Raw genomic sequence first — 22,150 nt, forward strand, 5'->3', positions numbered from 1 at the left:
TGTCCTTCTCTGTGCTGACTGTACAGATGCGGGAATTATCACCGGCACCTAGCCCAACCTTTGTTACAGTGAACATCACACAGAAATTACTTTCTGTAATCTAATACAAATTTAATACCGTTATTAAATAAATATTCTCACCATTAAAAAATATCTTACACAATTCTGCAAAAGGTGAATATAAAAATTGTGCCAATCTCTTGGCAATGATACAGTGTTTTACTAAAATAGGTGAAAGCAAACAAATAAAGTATTACAAAGACAGTCAGTGGTGAGGTTATAATCCTTTGCTGTACCAGATCTCTTTTCAGATTCAGTCAGTACAGTTCAACAGTAATCGACTGATAGCAGCATCCAGGGTGAGAGTTAATCCTGCTCCCAGGTGGAAGGCACCTGTGTTTTAGTAAATCCTTGGCGTTTATTTTCCTGGATGGCACCCTCAAGTGAACAAGTTTCCAAAGCAGCGCTTAAAGAGAAACTGTGCAATCTGCCTTTTGCTCTTTCCCCCTGCGATGTCTAACTAGCTCATTATATACATACACGCCGGTTCTAACTCAGGTGAGCGTGAAGCGGCTTCGCCTGTTTGCTTCGAGTCTGCATGGATTTCCTCTCCTCTCTCAGAATCTGTGTGTGCCTCAGTCCTTTATCGTCCAAATCCATGGCTTGCAGAATTCGCTCGCCAAATCTCAGGCGGTTTTAGTCACATTGGTTCGAGTTGCGTAGAAAAATAAAGCCTCTCATTTATTTATTCAGTAAAAAAAACCCAGGGCTAGTTATTTGCCATCGGTTGCAGTTTTTGGAGAGAGGTTATTGCTGAGGTGATGGCTGCCTCTATCGCGGCCTGGAGTGTCTGGTGCGTTTAGTCCTGGTGGAGAAAGGGTAATTGATGAACTCAAAGTGTCTGTGATTGTCCACGGTGGACATATGCCCCTTGGGCAGCCTCTTCATGAAGTGCACCTCCCTCTGGTGCTGCCTGGTCTTCGACCCTTTCCTGGGTCTTCCTTTCCGGGTGAAGCCCATGAACCAGCCCTCGTACTTGGCGTTCTGCAGGGCCGTGTAGTTGTTCTCCAACACAATCTCAGTGAAGACACAATCTTTACTCTTCCCGCTTCGCTGCACAAAGGAGGAGAATAGTAAACCCCACGTTAGCTGACAGCAAATGTCCGTTAGATGTCATCTCAGAGTATTGCGAGCAGTTTTGAACCCCTTATCTAAGAAAGGCTGGCATTGGAGAGTGTCAAGAGGAGGTTCTCGAGAAATGACGGGAATGAAAGGGTTAAAGTATAAGGCGTGCTTGATGGCTCTGATACGGAAAAGGTATTAGCATGCATAGAAGATTGGCTGACTGGCAGGAGGCAAAGAGTGGGAATAAAGGGGGCATTTTCTGGTTGGCTGCTGGTGGCTAGTGGTGTTCAATGTCAAAGAACACTTCTTTTCATGTTCTATGACAATGATTTGGATGAAGATGTGGCCAAGTTTGCAGATGATATGAAGATGGGTGGAGGGGCAGGTAGTGTTGAAGAAGCAGGGATTCTGCGAAAGGACTTTGACAGATTAGGAGAATGGGCAAAGAAGTGGCACACAGAATATAGTGCAGGAAAGTGTATTCTTGTGTACTTTGGTAGAAGGGACAGGCATAGACTGTTTTCTAAATGGGAAGAAAATTCAAAAATCGGAGATGCAGACGGACTTGGGAGTCATCATGCAGGATTCCCTGAAGGTTAACTTGTAGGTTGAGTTGGTTGTAAGGAAGGCAAATGCAATTGTTAGCATTCATTTCGAGAGGACTAGAGTATAAAAGCAAGGACATAATGCTGAGGCTTTATAAGGCATTGGTCAGACCACATGGTGTGTTGTGAACAAATTTGGGCTCCTTACCCAAGAAAAGATGTGCTGGCATTGGAGAGGGTCCAGAGAAGATTCCCATGAATGAAAGGGTTAATGTATGGCTCTGGGCCTTTACCTGCTGATGTTTAGAAGAATGAGGGGTGATTTCGTTGAAACCTCTCAAATATTGAGAGGCCTAGGTAGAGTGGATGTGGAGAGGATATTTCCTATTGCAGTGGAGTCTAGGACCAGAAGGTACAGCCTCAGAATAGAGGGACATTCATTTAACACAGAGATGAGGAGAAATGTCTTTAGCCAGAGGGTAGTGAATTTGTGGAAGTCATTGCCACAGATGTCTGTAGAAGCCAAGTCATTGGGTATATTTAAAGCAGAGGTTGATAGGTTCTTGATAAGTCAGGGCACTCTGAGTCTCTGTGCCCTAGGAAATATCATGATTGGACTTAACATAGAACAGTATTGCATGGTACAGGCCCTTCAGCCCATCATGTTGTGCCGACCTTTTACCTTACTCAACAGGTCAGGCAGCAGCCATGGGGGGGGGGTGTGTGGGGCAGATGGGTTAGGAAAGCCCCACCTCACAACTGCAGAGCTGGAGAATCCGAAATAGAGGAAACACAAATGAACAGTGACTGGAAGTACATTTGGAACAGATATCGAGTGTTGTGACCAACAGGGACAGGGGAGAAACCAGATTCAGATGCACACCCAGAGTCCTGATGAAGGATCTCAGCCCAAAACATTGACCATTTATGCTTCTGATGCTGACCGACCTGCTGAGTTCCTCCAGCACTGCATCTCACTTTCCTTCTTTATCTCTCCAGTTTTCCCTTCTTTGCTCCTTCCTCGCTCACTTTGTCCACTTCAGATTTTATTGCCTTTGCCCCACCCAACATTCCCCCTTTCCCTACCCCACTCGTATGGTGTGCTGGCTTTCGTTATTTGGTGAATAGAATTCAGGAGCCGCGAGGTATTGTTGCCGCTCTATAAAACCACACTTGGAGTATTGCGTTCAGTTCTGGTCATTATGGGAAGGATGTGGAAGCTTTAGAGAGTGCAGAGGAAGTTCACTGGGATGTTGCCTGGATTAGACAGCATGTCTCATGAGGATAGGGCTTTTCTCTTTGGAGTGAAGAGATTGAGAGGTGACTTGGTGGAAGTGTACAAGATGATAAGAGGCATAGATAGAGTGGACAGCCAGGCTTTTCCCAGGGCGGAAGTGGCTAATCTGAGGGGACATATTTTTAATGTGATTGAGGAAAGTATCATGGAAATATCAAGAGAGGGGGTGGTTGTAGAGGCAGATACGTTAGGAGCATTTAAGGAACTCTTAGATAGGCACGTGGATGATAGAAAAATGGAAGGTTATGTGGGAGGGAAGTGTTAGATTGATCTTGGAGTTGATTAAAAGGTTGGCACAACATAGTGGACCTCATTGTGCTGTAATGTTCTGTGTTCTATGTTAATCAGGAGCAGAGTAAGAGCACGGGGTAGGGAGGGATTGGGGTGAAGAGGGAGAAAGGCTGAGGTGGAATGTGAGAGAATGGGATGGTGGAGGCAAGGAAAGGTTTACAGTGATGGAAAGGCAGGGGTGCTGGGGAGATTAAAAAAAGGTGAGATGATTGTTTTTTGATCTGGGCAAAAGGTGTTGGGATGAGCTTGCATGAAGTAGCTGGGAGCACTTTGTTACTACCTAACAGGCGGAGGCACCAGGAACTGCAGATGCTGGAATCTTGAGCAGCAAGCAATCTGCTGGAAGAACTCAACAGGTTGAGCAGCATCTATGTGGGGGGGGGGGGGGGGGGTAAAGGAATTGTCCGAGGTTTGGGTTGAAATCCTGCATCAGGAGCTGAAAGGTCACCTGCACATGTCACTGATAGTTGGTGTCGGGTAACCATCTCTCTCTATTTCACGCTCTCTGCCACTTGTCCACTTTCTCGCTCTGTCTCCCATCCCCGTTCTCCAAAGCCACCGCTCTCACGTTAACCCTTACCTTTCCGATCAGCTTCCCCCGTTTGTTCATGCAGATGTAGAACCCCGACTCAGCTCCCTTGATACGCACTCTGCTTCCAAAGGTGTCCGTCTCTACGATCAGTTTAGCTGAAAGCAAAAATGCACAGAGTGACTCTGGGAGCAGGTTACTCTGTTGTGTTTAAACACTTCCGGAAAAGGGAATCGTAAACACAAGAGATTCTGCAGATGCTGGAAATCCAGATCAACAAACACAAAATCCCACAGGAACTAAGCAGGTCAGACAGCTTTTATGGGGGGAATGAACAGTCAATGAAGAAACCCCTTCCTTTCCAGTCCTGATGAAGGGTCCTGGCCCAAAACGTAGACTGTTTATTCCTCTTCATGGATGCTGCCTGACCTGTTAAGTTCCTCCAGCATTCCTCCAGAAAAGGGAATGGTAGCTCCAGTATTTCCTCAAACACAGCATGGACTACACAGATTAGACACAGAGTGAAGCTCCCTCTTCACCATCCCATCACACACTCCCGGGGTCAGACACAGAGTGAATCTCCCTCCACACCGTCTATCACACACTCCCAGGGTCAGACAGAGTGAATCTCCCTCCACACTGTCTATCACACACTCCCGGGGCGGTGATAGCACTGGGCTGATTCCAAAGAAAATTGGATTAGATGATCATTGGGGTTAACCCCCCCAATGTTGTTGGAAATGTAAAGGCTAATATTGAGAGCAGGGAAGTTCTGTCCTCTGATTAGCAACAGCTGACCTTTGCAATAAAGTAACTGGAGGATTGCAATAGATATCAAAGAAACACAGGCTGGACCTTATTGAATGGTTAGCAATAGAAAGAGTGAGCAGCTTCAAGTTCCTGGGTGTTAACATCTCTGAAGATCTATCCTGGGCCCAAGATATTGATACAATTACAAAGAAGGCACACCTACAGTTATGTTTTTTCAGGAGTTTGAAGAGATTTAGTGTGTCACCAAAGACCTAGCAAATTTTTGCAAAAGTACCATGCGAGCATTCTGACTGGTCACAGCACGGTCTGGTGTGGAGGTACCAGTGTACGGGGTCAGGAGAAGCAGCTGAGGGCTGGAGATGCAGCCAGCTCCATCACGGCCTTTAGCCTCCCCATCATTAACAACACTTTCAAAAGGTGATGCCTCAAGAAGTTGGCATCCATCTCTAAGGACCCTCACCACCCAGAACGTGCCCGTTACTCAATACTACCATCAGGGAGGAGGTGCAGGAGCCTGAAGACCCACTCTCAATGTTTTAGGTACAGCTTCTTCCCCTCTTCCATCAGATTTCTAAACAGGCAATGAACCCATCAACACTACTTTGTTATCTTTGCTCTCATTTTGCACTGTTTCATTTAATTTTTTAAATATATATTTCTGAACGTAATTTACAGTATTTTCTTTTCTTTGCACTGTACTGGTGCTGCAAAACAAACAAATTTCATAACGTATGTCAGTGATAATAAACCTGATTGTAATTCTGACCAGAACTGCACACAATATTCCAAATTTAGCCTGAGCATTAACTTCAACATAACATCCCAGTCCTGTGCTCAGTACTCTGATTTATGAAGGTGTCTTTGCAACTCTACTTTCCACTTTCAAGGAATAATGGTGATCTCTCTGTCCTATTGCATTCGTCAATGCCCTACCGCTCACCGTGCAGATGGTCCTCCCAACCTCCTCATATTGGTCTGCATTAAATTCCATTTAGCTATTTGACTATGAAAGGTGACTTGACGTGAACCCCTCAGTTCGCCACACCCTAGCTGGGCATTTTCCACTCTCCATTCGAGAGACTGAGTCCACATTTCTTAGCTGACACGCCAGTGCTGTTCTGCAGAACGTACTGTCTCTGCACAAATGTGGTTAAACCCAAACCCAGTTTATGGCCTGTTAGGTAGATGCAGTATTACCATTTACAAGGGAGCATATTTCGGTGTCGCAGCCAATACTTACCTCTCAATTAACATCACTATATCTGATCTTTTTTTGGGGCTGTTGTATGTGGGGCGGCCATGTCCCCTGCCTTACTCTATGTGTCCTCAATATATTTTAGATAGGTAGATAAGGTCTGTTTCTTACACTTACATTGAAACACCAAAACATACAGTGAAAGGCATTGTTTTGTGCTGGCAACCAACGCACTCCGAGGATGTGCCGAGTTCAGCCCTCAAAAGCGTCCCCCTGCTTCCGGTGCCAACATAGCATGCCCACAGCTCACGAAGCCTAGCAGTATGTGGGGGGAGACCAGAGCACCCAGAGGAAACCCGGGGGGGGCGGGGGTCACAGGGAGAACGTACAGATTTGTGGTGCATAAGAGCAAAAGGCTGTGTCACCAGTTCTAATGTGCCTGGCTTTATATGTAGAAGCTTTAGAGAGGGTGCAGAGGAGATTCACCAGGGTGCTGCCTGGATTAGAGAGGATTAGTTGAACAAGTTAGAGTTCATCACTTTGGAGTGAAGGAGAATGATAGGTGACTTGACAGATGATTAGAGATATAGAGCAAATGGAAAGTATGGATGATAGGAAAATAGAGGGCCATCTAGAAAGGAAGGATTAGATTCATTTTAAAGTAGTGCCTTATGTTCTATGTAGTCAGTGCTGTTTGTAAGAAGAGCTATCAAGTTAGGCTCATCTCCCCATGGACCTACACTTTCTAAAAATTTTCAAACATTCAAACATTTTTTCTCTTAAGTTCCTCTACCTGTGTAATATTACTGCTCTAAAATAGAAATAGCAAAAGAATTCAGAAGTAGAAAATGTTAGATATGTGAAGAAATAATTTCTATTGTTCTGTTTGTATGAATTTTCTGATATTGGAAGTTTCCAGCTATCCCATCCAATGTTACCTTATTCCATTTGTTTATGCTGTCTCACAGCTTGATGTTGTGCCGATCTTTTAACCTACTCTAACACTTCCCTCTCACATAGTCTTCCATTTTTCCATCATCCGTGTGCCTGTCTGAGTTTCTTAAGTGTTCCTAATGTAACAGCCTCTACCACCCCTCCTGGCAAGGCTTTCTGCACTACCACCAATCTCTGTGAAAAAAAAACTACCTCTGACATCTCCCCCCCTATACTTTCCTCCCATCACCTTAAAATTATAGCCCCTCATATTAGAACACAAGAACAGAAGAAAGAGGAGCAGGAGTAGACCATCTGAACTGCTTCATCGTTCAATAAGATCACGGCTGATCTGACCATGGACTCATCTCTACCTACCTTCCTTTCCCCCCATAACCCTTAATTCGCCTACAATGCAAAAATCTATCCAAACTTTCCTGAAACTTTTTCCACCCTGGGAAAATGTCCCTGGCCATCCCTTCTGTACTTCAAAATGATATCACCCCACCCAATGACACAGAATCCAGTCCATTGAAAAAATAATCGCAACCAAAGACGCCATCCCGACCAGCAATATAATGTCTCACCCTGCAGTACAATATCCCACTCAATGATACATTACTCCAACATATTGCTGCAATCTCTCCCAATGACTATCCCATTTAGTGAGAGATTGACTGAATGCTGGTGCTGACTGACTGGGCATTGTGGGGAGGATTGCTGGAAAGGTGCCTAGAAAACGTACAATTAGTGTTGACGTTTGCTATCGTTTATTAATAACCTCACACCGTGTGATGTCAACCGCTTCATTGTTTTAGTTTAGTTAGAGATAAAGAGCAGAACAGACCCTTCCGTCCCCAGGGACGCGCCACCCAGCGACCCACCTATTGAACACTAGCCTAATCACAGGACGATTTACAATGACCAGTTAACCTGCTAGTGGGTATGTCTTCGGACTGTTGGAGGAAACTGAAGCACTCAGAGCAAACCCATGCACTCATGGGGCGCGCGGACAACTTACAGACAGCGCCAGAACGGAACGCCGAACTCCAACGCTCCGAGCCGTAATAGCGCAGCGCTAATTGCTACGTCTCTGCAGCGTCCCCATTTGTATCAGCTTACAGTTTTTTTCTTCTTGACTGAATCGCTTTGATAAAAATGGACAGTTCCCACCTTCTATTGGTGGGCAAGTTACACCTCTCTGCCTCACCACAGCACCACCCTCCTGAGGATTACTCCTTCCAGGAGGGGCAGCCCGGAGCTGCAACATAACGCAGACCCTGTGATCTGGAATGAAACAAGAGCATGCTGGAAAAGTTCTGCGGGTCAGCCAGCATCTGTGGAGGCAGAGGGATAGTCGAGAGAGAGAGCTCAGAGGAGAACAGCCAGATGGGTTCAAGCTGAGAGGAAGGCGACAGTAACTCAAAGAACCACGTGGGCAAAAAAACGTCTCTGAATGCACAACCTGTCAAACCTCGAAGCGGGTGGGCTGCAGCAACAGAAGACCAGAAACATACACCTCAGTAGCCAGTTTACTAGGTAAGGAGGTAGCCAATAAAGTGGCCATTGAGGGCATTTGTGTCATCACTATCAGGCACCTATGGACTTCCTCCTTACGATCCCTTTGCACAGTAACACTCCTCGGGGTTCTGCCATTCACTGCATACTATCCTCTTACACATGACCTCACAAAGTGCAAAGCCTCACACTTGTCTGGATTGATGTCCATCTGCCCCTTCTCCACCCAGGTTTCCAGCCGATCTATCTCCTGCTGTCTTCTTCAATAACCTTCCTCACATCCACAACTCTGCCGGTTTTCATGTCCTCCAGAAACTACGCCTGTGCAACACCACTGGTCACGGACCTCCAGTCAGAATAACACCCCTCCACTGCTACTCTCTCCGTTCTGTAACCAAAGCAATTGTGAATCCCATCTACCAGATCTCCATGGATCCCATGCACCTCAACCTTTCGGACCAGCCTACCACAACGGGCCTTGTTGAATGCTTCACTGAAGTCCACTATCAGTAGGCAATGTCCTCTGTCCTACCCTCATCCATCTTCTTTGTCACTTCCTCAGAAAACTCAATCACTTGTGAGACACAGTCTCCGCCCACAAAGATGCTGACCGTCCCTAATGTCTAGGCTTTTTTTCAGACGTACCCCTACCAAGCTTCCCCACAAGTTTTCGTACCGCTGATTGTGGTGTAGCAGTCAGCGTAGCGCTTTATTATGCCAGAGGCTGCGGTTCAATTCCTGTCACTGTTTGTGAGGAGTTTCTACGTTAGTCCCGTGACCCTGTTTGTTTCCTCTGGGTGCTTCCGTTCCCTCCCACACTCTTTGGGGCATGGGAGGAAGCCAGAGAATGGGTTAGGGTGAGTGAGTTGTGGGCATGCTACGCTGGCATTGGAAGTATGGCGGCTTTGTGGGCTGCCTTCAGTGCATCTTCGGACTGTGTTGGTCGTCGACGCAATACATACTTCACTGTATAAACTGACCTTTCAATGTACAAGTGACAAATATAACAAAACTTATACTTAAATACTACCCTGTGTTGTCTCTATTGACCTCACGTCAGCTATTCTCCAGTCCTCTGGGACCTTACCTGTGGCTAAAGAGAATCCAAATGTCCCGGTCAAGGCCCAAGGCGTCTCCTCCCTTTGCCTCTCTCCATAAGGTGGGATTGTTTCTAACAATTCAATGTACATGCGACAAAGCCAAACTTTTAAATGATTCCCACTTTTCAGATGTAGTAACGGCAGAATTTAGCTTTCATTTGCACTGTAGCCATAGTATCGTGCATTGTAGTTACCCCTCCCCTTTTCACCCTGATATCAACAACTCTGCACCTGTAGAATTATTGTGTAGGGAAACGGGAATTCTGCATTCCACTGTCTGCTGGCTTGTGTCATTACCTGATATTAAAGAACATGGAAGATAGAACAATACAGCACAGTACAGGCCCTTCAGTCCACAATGCTGTACCGACATTTTACCCTACTCCAAGATCAATCTAACGTTTCCCTCCTGCATAGCTTTCCATTTTCTATCATTTGTGTACCTATCTAAGAGACCCTTAAAGGCCCCATTTTCTATTGCCCGTGTACCTATCTGAGAGCCTCTTAAAGGCCCCATTTTCTATTGCCCGTGTACCTATCTGAGAGCCTCTTAAATGCCCCATTTTCTATTGCCCGTGTACCTATCTAAGAGGCTCTTAGAGGCCCCATTTTCTATTGCCCGTGTACCAATCTGAGAGCCTCTTAAAGGCCCCATTTTCTATTGCCCGTGTACCAATCTGAGAGCTTCTTAAAGGCCCCATTTTCTATTGCCCGTGTACCAATCTGAGAGCCTCTTAAAGGCCCCATTTTCTATTGCCCGTGTACCAATCTGAGAGCCTCTTAAAGGCCCCATTTTCTATTGCCCGTGTACCAATCTGAGAGCCTCTTAAAGGCCCCATTTTCTATTGCCCGTGTACCAATCTGAGAGCCTCTTAAAGGCCCCATTTTCTATTGCCCATGTACCTATCTAAGAGACCCTTAAAGGCCCCATTTTCTATTGCCCGTGTACCAATCTGAGAGGCTCTTAAAGGCCCCATTTTCTATTGCCCGTGTACCTATCTGAGAGACTCTTGGAGGCTTGCTTCTACCACTCAGCACTCTCTGTGTAAAAAGAAACTTGCTGGAATTCAGAATCTTATAAAGAAATGTAAAATTATGAAAGGGATAGATAGGATAGAGACAAGAAAGCTGTTTCCACTGGTAGGTGAGGCTAGAACTAGGGGGGATAGTCTCAAGATTTGGGGGAGTAAATTTAGGACAGAGATGAGGAGGAAGTGCTTTTCCCAGAGAGTGGTGAATCTGTGGAATTCTCTGCCCAATGAAGCAGTGGAGGCCCTGTCAGTAAATACATTTAAGACAGGGTTGAATAGATTTTTGCATTGTAGGGGAATTAAGGCAGGTAGCAGGAGATGAGTCCATGGTCAGATCAGCCATGATCTTATTGAATAGTGGAGAAGGCTCGATGGGCCAGATGGCCTACTCCTTATTTCTTATGTTCCACCTCCGGGACCCCCCCCCCCCCCCCCCCCGTACTGTCTTCCAAACAGCTTAAAATTATGCTCTCTTGTATTAGCCATTTCCACACCTGGGGAAAAGTCCACTCTCTTTATGACTCTGATAATCATATACACCCCTATCAAGTCACCTCTCATCCTCCCTCGCTCCAAAGAGAAAAACCCCAGCTCTCTAACCTCAGTCTCAACATGAATATTCAGCATGTGGAATTGATCGCTCTGACCAGTAATCCAGAGAAAATGAGTTCAAATCCCACCAGGGCCATTCAATAAATGCGAACTGCAGAGTTAAACTAGGAAATGCTCAAGAAACTGCTGAACTGATGTTACAGTCCCAGTTACCTCACCAATTGGCCTTAAGGAGGAAAATCCCAGCCTTGTCTATCCTACATGTGACACCAGTCCCAAGCACAAGAGATTCCAGAAATCTTGAGTATCAGGCACAAAATGCTGGAGGAACTCAGCAGATCAGGCAGCATCTATGGAGGGGAACAAACATTTGACATTTTGGACCTAGACTAGTGAAGGGTCTCAGCCCAAAAGGTTGACTGTTTATTCCTTTCCATAGATACTGTCTGACTTGCTGACTCTCTAAAGGAGGCTTGGTACTACTGACTCAGACTAGTGAGGGATCAGCAATGAACCTAAGCACGCTCATGTTAAATCATGCCGGTGCAGACTCGACAGGCTGATTGGCCTCCTGCTAAGCAGCAAGTGCTCTCAGATTCTGGCACGTACACTCACACAAACATGGCGGCTTTAAACTGTCTCCAGATATTCAACTTTACAGAAAGTACCTTCCAGTTTCATACCTGCTTAAAATAAAATAAATGCGCGTGGCCTAGTGGGCAAGGCATCAGACTAGTAACCTGAAGGTCACCGGATCGAGCCTCAGCTGAGGCAGAGTGTTTGTGTCCCTGAGCAAGGCACTTAACAACACATTGCTCTGTGACGTCACCGGTGCCAAGCAACATGGGTCCTAGTGCCCTTCCCTTGGACAACATCGGTGGCGTGGAGAGGGGAAGGCCAGCAGCTTGGGCAACTGCCAGTCTCCCATACAACCCTGCCCAGGCCTGCGCCCTGGAAACTCCAAACTGCATGGTCTCTCGAGACCGACGGATGCCACCACTACCAGTAACCAGCCACTCATGTTTATATAAACTTCCCTTCATCTCCTATTCTGCATTTAGCGCAGAGAACTAAAGATTTAAAAAGATAAGATTAGCTTTATTTGTCACATGTAAATTGAAAAATATCGAAATGCGTCATTTTTGTGTCAATCACCAACACTGTCTGGGGATGTTCTAGGGGCAGCCCTCAAGTGACACCACGCGTCTGGTTAAAGATTAGCTTTATTTGTCACATGTCCGGCAAAACATTGAAATGTACGGCGCAACGTGTCGTTTGAATCAGACTAAATTAGCTAGGATTGTGTGGAGCCACCTGCAAGTGTCGCTGTGCCCCCAACTCTCTAAAGCTAACCTGTATGACTTTGGAAAGTGGGAACAAACTGGAGGAAATCCATGTGATCGTGGGGAGAATGTACAAATTTCTTATAAACAGCGGCAGGAATTGAACCCCACTCGGTGATCTCTGGCCCTGTAAAGCGATTGTGTTAATGCCACGCTACCAGCAGCCATGCCAACATTGCATGTCCCAAACTACCCTTCCTTAGAAGTTTGCAAAGATTCGGCATGGCATCTAAAATTTTGAAAAACTTCTACAGATGTGTGGCGGAGAGCATTTTGACTGATTGCATCACAGCCTGGCATGGAAACACCAACCCCCTTAAATGGCAAATCCTACAGAAGGTAGTGCATTCGGTGCAGCCCATCACGGGCAAAGCCCTAGCCATGGAGTGCTGTCACAGGATATCAGCATCCATTATCAGGTCACGCTCTCCTCTCGCTGTTGCCATCAGGAACACGAAACAGGAGCCTCAGAACTTATACCACCAAGTTCAGGAACAGTTAGCACCCCTCAACTGTCAGGCTCTTGAACCAGTGGGGATAACCTCACTCAACTTCACCCGCCCCATTACTGAACTGTTCCCACAATGGACTCACTTTCAAGAACACTTCATCTCATGTTCTTGATATTGATTGCTTATACGCTTATTACTATTATTTCTTTTTTTCTTTTGTATTTGCACAGTTGGTTGCCTTTTGCACACTGGCTGTTTGTCCACCCTGTTGGGTGTGGTCTTTCACTGAATCTGTTACCGTTCTTGGATGTACTGGGGTACGCCCACAAGAAGGTGAATATCAAGATGTATACGGTGACATGCACGTACTTTGATAATAAACTCATTCTGAACTTTTGAAGCTGTAGTAGTTGTGTGGTTGGCATCTCTACCAGAGAGGTGAGGGCTGTAACCATTCCAGGGCTCGTTGATGGGACCACAATGAACAGGATCCAAGCAGTGAGCCAAGGAATGGGACAAGTGCAGATGAAAAGTAGTGGGCGTGTAGACCAAGGAAATGATTGGCTGAGGAGGAAGTGAACAATTATTTATGTTGGTATGAAGAAGAGAAAAAATTAAGTAAAGACCACTAAGTATTGTTATTTTAGAGGATGTAGGTGCTTTTGGACAAGGATCACAAAACCTTAACGTGCAGCTGCCGAAAGCAATTAAGAAAGCAAATGGTATGTTAGCTTCTATAACAAGGGGGTTGGAAGACATCAGTAAAGGAGCCTTGCTGTAATTACATGGTGCTTTGGTGAGCTCACACCTGGAATACTCTGCTACTGTTCTGATGACTGTACCTAAAGAAGGACCTATTTGCCTTGAAACAGGTGCACCGACAGCTCTTTTTTTTTCCCTCTGGGATGAGAGACAAAATAAAGTTAAAGGTGAGTTTTATTTTTCACACGTACACCAGCATATGGAAACGTACAGTGAAATGCCCTGTTTGTGTCAAGAATGTGCTGGGGGCAGCCAGCAAGCATCATCATAATTCCGACACAAGATGCCCACAACTCACTAACCCTAAATCATAGGACTTTGGAACGTGGGAGGAAGCTGGCACACCCGGAAGAAATCCAAGTTGTCACGGGGAGAACGTACAAACTCCTTACAGGCAGTGGCAGGAATTGAACCCGATTTCACAACTGACGTAAAGTATTTTACTGACCACTATGCGACCGTGCTGCCCCTGACAGAACAGAATGGGTCCACGTTCAGAGAGTTGGGATAGCCAGATTATCTCGGGGGTGGGAAGCTGTGAACAGTATGGTGTCCCAGCAATCAAGTTATTAATAATTACTTAGCATTGATCTGGATGAGCAGGTTAAGTGTTAGGTATTTACACAAGCCCACAAATGGTACAACACCGGGTGGCACATGGCGCCCTCATCCAGAACATTGATATTGGCCTTCATTGTATCTGGGGCCACAGGTCTGATCTTTGTGGTATCCTCCAGTCCCACCCTCCCAATCCAAAGACAGCCTCATGACTCTAACACTTCTTTTGCTCTTCAAAAGTCAAAAACGTCGAAGTTGTTTTAGTATCAAAGTACATATATGTCACCATGTACTATCCTGAGATTCATTTTTTGCAGGCGTTCACAGGAAAATAAAGAATTACAATATAATTTGTGAAAAACTATACACAAAGACCGAGCTCAGTAATCAGCTCTCCATCCTTGCCAGCAGGTTACCCCAATCTACACGCTCTGATTTTGTCTGATAACCTCATGTTTTGGAATGTTGCCTGAAATTCCAAATATATCAACTGGATCTATTTAGCTAGTTAGAAAACTAGCTAAACTATCTACAAACTGCTGTAAGTGATAACAAACTAGTGTTGATTGTCCAGTCCTCTGAATTTCACATGAACTGCCTCCCTTCCATAAATACTGCTTTAATTTGTCACCTGTACATCGGAACTTGAAAACATACAGTGAAATGCATTGTCTGCGTCAACAACCAGCACGGTCCAAGGGTGTGCTGGGGACTGCCCACAAGTGCTGCCAGGCTTCAGGTGCCAACATAGCATGCCCACAACTGACTAACCCTAACCCCTACGTGGGAGGATACCTGGGCGCCTGGAGGAATCTTTAATGGTCACAAACTCCTGACAGATAGTGGCAGAACTCGGGCTCAGACTGTTGGCACTGTTACAGCGTTATGCTGAGCTCTACGCTACCAAACTGCCCCTCTTGTGTTCCCTACCACTGATGTTCAATAACTGACTACAAATCTCCAGTTAATCCCTCCTCTTCTCCTACAGAGACGGGTTACATTTGCCACCTTTCTTAATCTCTGGAATATTGCAAAGTGACAATGTATACATTAGTTACAAGGTCACTTCCTTCCAAACTTTAGGATGTGCCTCACTAGGACCTATGGGAATAGTGACTTTAACTTCCATTAATTACTCCAACATTTCTATTTAATTAGTGCTCATTTCATTCTGTTTCTCATTTACTCTGGATCTATTTACTACTGTGTTGGGGACATTTCCTGTTCAGCTTTGTTGCAGGCTAATGCAAAATAAGTTTTTAATCCATTCATCGTTTCTTTATTCCCATGTATAATTTCTCCTGTCTGCAAGGGCATGCATTAACTTTTCAGCCCCTGGGTCAGTATCACACCGGTTGGAGCAATCGTTTTACAGTGCCAGCAATCACACACCGGGCTTTGGATCCCACCAGTCTGTAAGGAGTTTGCATTTCTCCCCATGACCGTGTGGGTTTCCTCCTGGTGCTCTGGTTTCCTCCCACATTCCTAAGATATCCGGGATAGGGTTAGTAAGCTGTGGGCATGCTACATTGGTGCTGGAAGTGTGGCCATACTTGCTGGCTGTCCATCTTTGGACTGTGTTGGCACAAAGCAATGCATTTCACTGTATGCTTCAGACAAATAAAGCTAATATCTAGAAGCTTTTACAGCTGTTTCTAATTTTTTTGATAGATTACTCTCATTCTATTTCCCCACTTCTACTCAATGTACTGGTCATCCTTTGCTGACGTCTGATATTTTCCCTATCTTCAGGCTTACTGGTCTTTTTGGTAACATCACAGAGTTTGGATTTAAAACTCAGCGATATCCATTGCTGAGTTTCCATCATAACTTATAACTTCAGATACTCGATGTTTCATGCATTCACTTTCGTAGATCTAAAATTACAATAAAGCCCTTTTAATTTTACTAGAAAATTCCACATATTATAGAAGAGAAATGCCTCTGCTCACTCAGCCCATGTTGGATGCTGCCTGGATTAGAGAGCATGTCTAACGAGGACAGGCTGAGCGAGCTAGAGCCTTTCTCTTTGGAGAGAAGGAGGACCTGCACTGTGGCCAGCACAACGTTGTAGATTGAAGAGTGCGACAGTACTCGAATGATTTATGTTCCGTGTTCTGCCTCTCCCCTAGTAATGAACAGCGGTAGCTTCGCTCTTCAACATTCTGATCTAGAAACCATTTCTTAAACATCTCATGAGTCATTGAGTCATCTTATGCTAATAATCTATATTGGTCTGTACTGGGAGAACTTTAAAGAACTACAAAGAAGTTCTAAGCAAACCCTCCACTGTCAGAATGCTGAATGGTCAATGAAATCATAAACACTACCACAGTGCTTCTTTCTCTTTTTCCAGCACAATATACACACATATACAAATACACATTATATATATAGCATAAAAACTATAACTTACAATAAGAAATATATATATACTTTTTATTGTAGTTATAGTATTTCATTATACTGTACTGCTGCTGCCAAACAACAAGTTTTATGACATATGTCAGTAATATTAAACCCGATTCTGAGGAAAGGGAAGATAGATTATGAAAGTAAACTATGCATGTAGATTAAAATTTGAGTTAGCTTTGTTATACGGGTCGCATCGTATAAATCAGTGATAATAAGCCCGACTCTCTATTTCCCAACTTTAAGCCATGCCTCACATTTTCCCCGCACTCTGAAATCAGCCGGCACCTCCAGCTCGCTCCACTCAAACTTTCTGATTGTCCCGGCCGGGGTCCGTTTGGTCTCGAGGAAAAGCCCCACACCAGAACTCACCGAGACTCTAATGGCGGCATCTCCTGATCACCACCCCTCACTGCCGTTACTCAGCCGTACCAGCCACCAAAGCCAACTGACAGAACCCCACCAGGCACGAACACCCCTGCGCCCGAGGAATCGACAACGCCGAGGGGTTGCGTGAGGGGAAGGTCTCACCCATTTAGAATCAGGGAAGCGGGCCCTTCCGACTGATCCACGCCGACCAAGGCGCAAACTCGTCCAATTAGCTTTATTCGTCACGTGTACATTGAAACAGACCGTGGAATGTGTCGTTCTTGTCAAATTAAATCAGCGAGGATTGTGCTGGGAGTAGCCCGCAAGGGTCCCCACCTTACCAACCCTAACCAGTACAGCTCTGCATTGCGGAGGAAACCCAAGCAGGCGTGGGGAGAATGTACCAACTTCTCACAGACAGTGCCAGGAACTGAGCCCCGATCGTACAGCTGGCGCTCTGATGTTAACAGCTCAGCCACAAACTTCCAAACCTTTATCGGACGGAGGTAAAGCACCCTCTTTATGATGCAAATCTTGAGCAAATGTCGGGGGAACTTAGCAAGTCAGGCAGCATCTATGGAGGGCAATAGACAGCCAATGTTTCGGGCGGAAACGCGTAGGTGAGTGGAGATCAGAACGGTCATTGTGCTCTTAAGGGGGGGGGGGGGGTTAGTGGCCGAGTGGCCGTTTCCTGCTCCGTATCCTAGTGTTCTGATGCACCACCAAACACTCAAGCCAAAAACACACACCTAATCATCACATCCCAGCGCCATGACCAGGATCGATGAGAATGGCTGATTAATTCGGCCGGAGCGGGCGGAACGAACCGTTCCTTTTAATTAAATGAATCCACAAGACGGCCATTAATTCGGGGGAGGGGTGTAATCAATCGACCCGTTCGGCAGTGAAGGGCTTTGGTATTGATTTAGCGACTGCTGAGAGCGCTCACAGGAGGTGGGGGGTGGCGGTAGGGAATGTTGACGGTGGAGAGACGGGGGCAAGTTTACAGGCAGGCAAGTAAATTCACGAGGGATCACTCGGGCCTAAAAATAATTAAATAATTGCTTCCCCTGCGCTCCAATATCGTAACGACACATCTCCTAAGATGAAATACATCACCCTCCCGCCGTGTCGGGGTGAGGGTCTCAACAGATCGGAGTTTTGAGTTCCTTCAGCACTGAACCTCATACCCCAGAGCTCTGACACCGGTGTTGGGCTTTTGAGGAGTTTTACAACCCACCCTCCCTTTCCTCTGCCTTCACCCACCCCTCCCCTTGACTCGATACCCGGAGCTGGGCTGGAAGGCGCTGAGAATGGACGGCCATCATCCAGTAGCCCGAGCAGAGCCCAGCTCCAAACCCGGGCGTCCCTCGGCTCCCGTCGATTCCAGACCAGTTATTCCACATTTGCCTCAATGGCCAGTTTGGTTTAATCCAAAATATCCTTTTACACCGTTTCCACTTTCTCAAATCATTCCGTGCGCTTGTCGAGGCTGCAGCCTCTTAACCCCGTCCACTCTTTCTCCCTCTATGTTCTCTCTGTTTCTCCTCTCTCCACCTGCAGTGTATCCTCCACCCCCAATCTCCCTGTCTCCCTCCCCCCACCGTCTCTCTCTAGTCTCTCCCCCCTCCTCTCCAGTGTTTCGCTCTCGCCAACGTTTTCCCTGGTCTCTCCCTCGCTCACGACGCCTACCCTCCCGCCAGTATCTCACTGTCCACGGACTCGCCCTGGATGCCCCGGCTCTCCGCAGAAGTTCTCGCAATCTATTTCTCTCCGGGAGCTCTCGGCCACTCTCCCCCACCCCCTTTGCCCCTGTAACAGCCCTGCTCACTCACCGTACTTGTCGCCGTCCTCCGCCTTGGCGTTGATCTTCTTGCCCAGGACCTGGACGTGCTTGCCGCTAGTGCGGCTGTAGAGTTGGTAAATGCGGATTAGTTTCCTGCTGAGGCGGTCCGTCTGCTTGGTCTGGTCTCTGACATGCTGTGTAAAATTAGGCGGTGACTGATAGGTTACCTTTAAAGAAAATACAATATACAATACACATATACATTAAACAATCACAGATACAGACAGCCGCCTTCAGAGCGAGGCGCCGCCTGCAGAGGATCTACATAACATCTTTGCTTTTTTAAAAAAAAGTTTAATCAATTAACAGAACTCTCAGCCTAAGAAAACTTTCATTTCCAGGAGACCGGGTTGTTCAAATCGGTGAATAAATTGGGAGGGGGGGGGGGAAAAACTAACAATCCCTCGCGAATCCCCCGCCCCGGTGATCTTTCACTAGAGACCATCCCAGTGATTTCTGCCCCCGGTGATTTGGTGATGTTTCCCCCGGCGCCTTTCCTTTCACACCGTTGTTCAGCGTTCTCACTTTATTTTGGGGTTTTATTTGTGCTCTAGAGAGGGTGAACTGGAGTGACTCCAGGCGGCGGCGGGCGTTGCTGAACGGGGCAAGCACGGACAGATTCGGCCGCCGAAGTGGGAGTTGTCGGCGGTGCTGACATCCCCGTTCCTTCACTCTTACTTCGCACAATGGCACCAATTTATACGGCGGGTCGCTAATGACATAAACACGTGTGGAGCAGGCAGCCGCCCGCATCTCTTCCCTCGGCCTTGTCTTCTTCGATCTTCCCGCGTCCGCCCGCCCCGAGTCACCCTCCCGATTCCCGCATTGGATTCCTCTCGGGGCGTCTCCCTGTGGCGGACCTGTCTGTCCTCCTGACCCCACGCCGCCACCTTTCTTCCAAATTCTCTCCTTCCCCTCTCTCTGCTCTGTTCCTCTCCCTCATCCAGACACACACACTCACTCACTCACGCACTCCTCCCTCTCCGTCTCCTCCTCACCCTGCCTTCCTCTCCGCCCTCTGCCCACCCCGGCGCAGCACCTTTTCGGGTGTTCAAGAACACTGCTGGCTACAACAGGGACACCTCGTTTCAATTTGCAAGCCAGTTCTGTGACAGTTACTTCAAGCCTGTTCTTAGAAATGTACAATCCAACACAGCGAATAAACAACGAAACGAAACATTAATTAAAAGGGTAAATAGCGGTACCAACCTGCGCTTGGAAACAGAATGCCAGTAACTGCAGACACCTGTAAGGAGGTGACATGGTTAGTGAGACGGACTGAACTGGACTTTTTCGGACAATATAACGGCCGATATTTTAGCGGGTTACAGAGCGATCGGAGGAAAATACTTGATAATAAAAGGTATCTCAATCAAAGTAAAAAAATATCCGCTGATTAACTCACAGGTAGCTCAGTCGCGTGGACAGGAGCCGCATCCTGGATCTTGCGTCTGCCGCACGGCTTTGCGGACCGTGCTACAGGCAGGGGAATTGCGGACTGTATTCCTGTAATCTGCGAAGTGACACCCTCCGGCCGATTTAATCCAGGGGGCGACGATTGAGTGACCGGATCTCGGGGTCCCTCAGTCCTTGTGCTTGGGAGCGAGCGAGCGAGCGCTCTCCGAGAGATGGGTCCGGTGTGGGGCAGACACTGATCCAAGCGGAGCTTCCGACTCCCGACTACACACAGCAAATGTTCTCCCGCACTCTGGATCTCCCTCTCTCTCTCTCTCGCTTGCTCCCCCACCCCCTTCTCTCTCTCCCTCTCTCTCTCTCTGTGCGTCCGGTAACGTTCTCAGCAAGAAGGAGCGACTTCGCCGGTCTACCGGACGGGTTTACACAGCGTCCCGTTGGGAGAATCTGCAGAGGTTTCTGCAACGGGTCTCTGAGCAGCCGCCGCGCCTCTCAGCTCGCAACTCTCAATTTTCTCCTCAAAACCTGGGCTCTTTCGGCAGCCGACCTCGTCTAACTCACTCCGTAGTTTTGTGCTTCTTCACCCAGAGCCAGATTCGCATCCTTTAAGCGGAGCAGGAGTCTTCCTCACGCGCTTTCAGCCCGTAGCTAGAATTTCCCTCTAATTCCTTCCCTCATTCTGTTGCCCTCCCTCTCTATTTCTTTCTCTCTTCCCTCTCTCTCTCTCTCTCTCTCTCTCTCTGTTTGTCTGTCTGTCTCTGTAGCCGAAGTCCGACTGGTTGTGAGCTCACGGCGTTGGACCTCGGACTAAAAACAGGCGGACGAATCTGCCCCCTCCACCGCGGACAATGGTTTAAATAGACCGTGCACACCTGTCCGTCGCCTCGGTGTCGCGGAGTGACATGACGGGGCGGAGTGGAGGCTGTGTGGAGGGGTGGGATAGAGTCCGAGGAGGTGGTGAAGGTGGGGGGGGGGGGGGGGGGGAGAGGAGGAGGATGCAGAGACAGCGGACTGTTTGATAACTAGAGGTTAGTTAGTAAACCTGCCCAAGCAGCGGCTTAAACCAGCGAGGGGATGGGAATTGGTTCAAGCCCTGTCTGACACTCGGAAGCATTACACGGACACTGTGTACACAGAGTGTACCGCAACTAGTCACTGTGTGTGTGTGTGTGTGTGTGTGTGTGTGTGTGTGTGTGTGTGTGTGTGTGTGTGTGTGTGTGTGTGTGTGTGTGTGTGTGTGTGTGTGTGTGTGTGTGTGTGTGCGCGCGCGCGCGCGCTCTTACAGCGATTTAATGTCAGCCACGGGTAAATGTCAAGATTCAAGATTATTTGATCATTATTCTTCAGTACGTGGGTATGATAGTTAGTCCAAACCCAATGCAGCATAAAGACACAATGATAAAATATACAAGGTTAGTTTAGATACATTGTTTGTATATAGATAAACTGACGCTGGGTACAGGAGTGTCTGTACATAAGGTGACAGTCGTGTCTGGGAGGCTGTATGAGTGTGTGTGTGTGTACAATATATGTACAATACAATATGCGTATATGTGTGTGAGTGTGTTTGTATGTGTGATTGGCTGTGAGCGTGTATTTGTGAGTGTGTGCATGTGAGTGTGAGCATGTGATTAAGTGTGTGTGTGAGCATGTGATTGAGTGTGTGCATGTGTGTGTACGTACAATATACGTGCAATACAGTATGCGTATATGTGTGTGAGAATGGCTGTAAGCATGTATTTGTGAGTGTGAGTGTGAAGGTGTGATTGAGTGTGTGCGTGTGTGTGTATTTGTGAGTGTGTGTGTGTCCACATTATGCACGGATTTGCAATCGGAATTAGAGCAATAGAACACTAATAGCACATCAACAGGCCCTTCAGCCTGCCTAGTCTGTGCTGACCTGCTCTTCTGCCTAATCCCATTTACCTACACCCACACCATAACCCTCCATATGCACTTTCCAAACTTCTCTCAATGTTACAACTGAACACACATCTACCACTTCCCTACCTCACCACCCTCTGAGTGAAGAAGTTCCCCTTCAAATTCCCCTTAAAATATCTCATCTATGGCTTCTAGGTCTAGTCTCACCCAAGCTGAGGGGAAAA

The 22,150-nt window shown here is 46.9% G+C and overlaps 1 protein-coding gene across 1 annotated transcript; it reads right to left on the reverse strand.

The window, feature by feature from the left end:
- Positions 1 to 108: 108 nt before the first annotated feature.
- Positions 109 to 20,358, reverse strand: LOC140715058 (fibroblast growth factor 8-like). Its single transcript, XM_073026788.1, has 5 exons — positions 20,035 to 20,358; positions 19,839 to 19,875; positions 18,619 to 18,796; positions 3,839 to 3,945; positions 109 to 1,113 (listed from the first exon to the last, which is right to left on the reverse strand). The coding sequence occupies exons 1-5, from the start codon at positions 20,064 to 20,066 to the stop codon at positions 832 to 834; spliced, it is 636 nt and encodes a 211-aa protein (XP_072882889.1). The 5' UTR covers positions 20,067 to 20,358; the 3' UTR covers positions 109 to 831.
- Between the last annotated feature and the right edge of the window lie 1,792 nt (positions 20,359 to 22,150).

This window comes from Hemitrygon akajei, chromosome 23 (assembly GCF_048418815.1).
Source record: "Hemitrygon akajei chromosome 23, sHemAka1.3, whole genome shotgun sequence".
Classification (NCBI taxonomy): Eukaryota; Metazoa; Chordata; class Chondrichthyes; order Myliobatiformes; family Dasyatidae; genus Hemitrygon; species Hemitrygon akajei.

Coding starts and splice junctions, on each gene's coding strand:
- LOC140715058 (XM_073026788.1), bottom strand. CDS start 20,066: ATGCGGCTCCTGTCCACGCGACTGAGCTACCT. Junction 19,876..20,034: donor TCCACGCGACTGAGCTACCT/GTGAGTTAATCA, acceptor ACCTCCTTACAG/GTGTCTGCAGTTACTGGCAT. Junction 18,797..19,838: donor CATTCTGTTTCCAAGCGCAG/GTTGGTACCGCT, acceptor TTTTCTTTAAAG/GTAACCTATCAGTCACCGCC.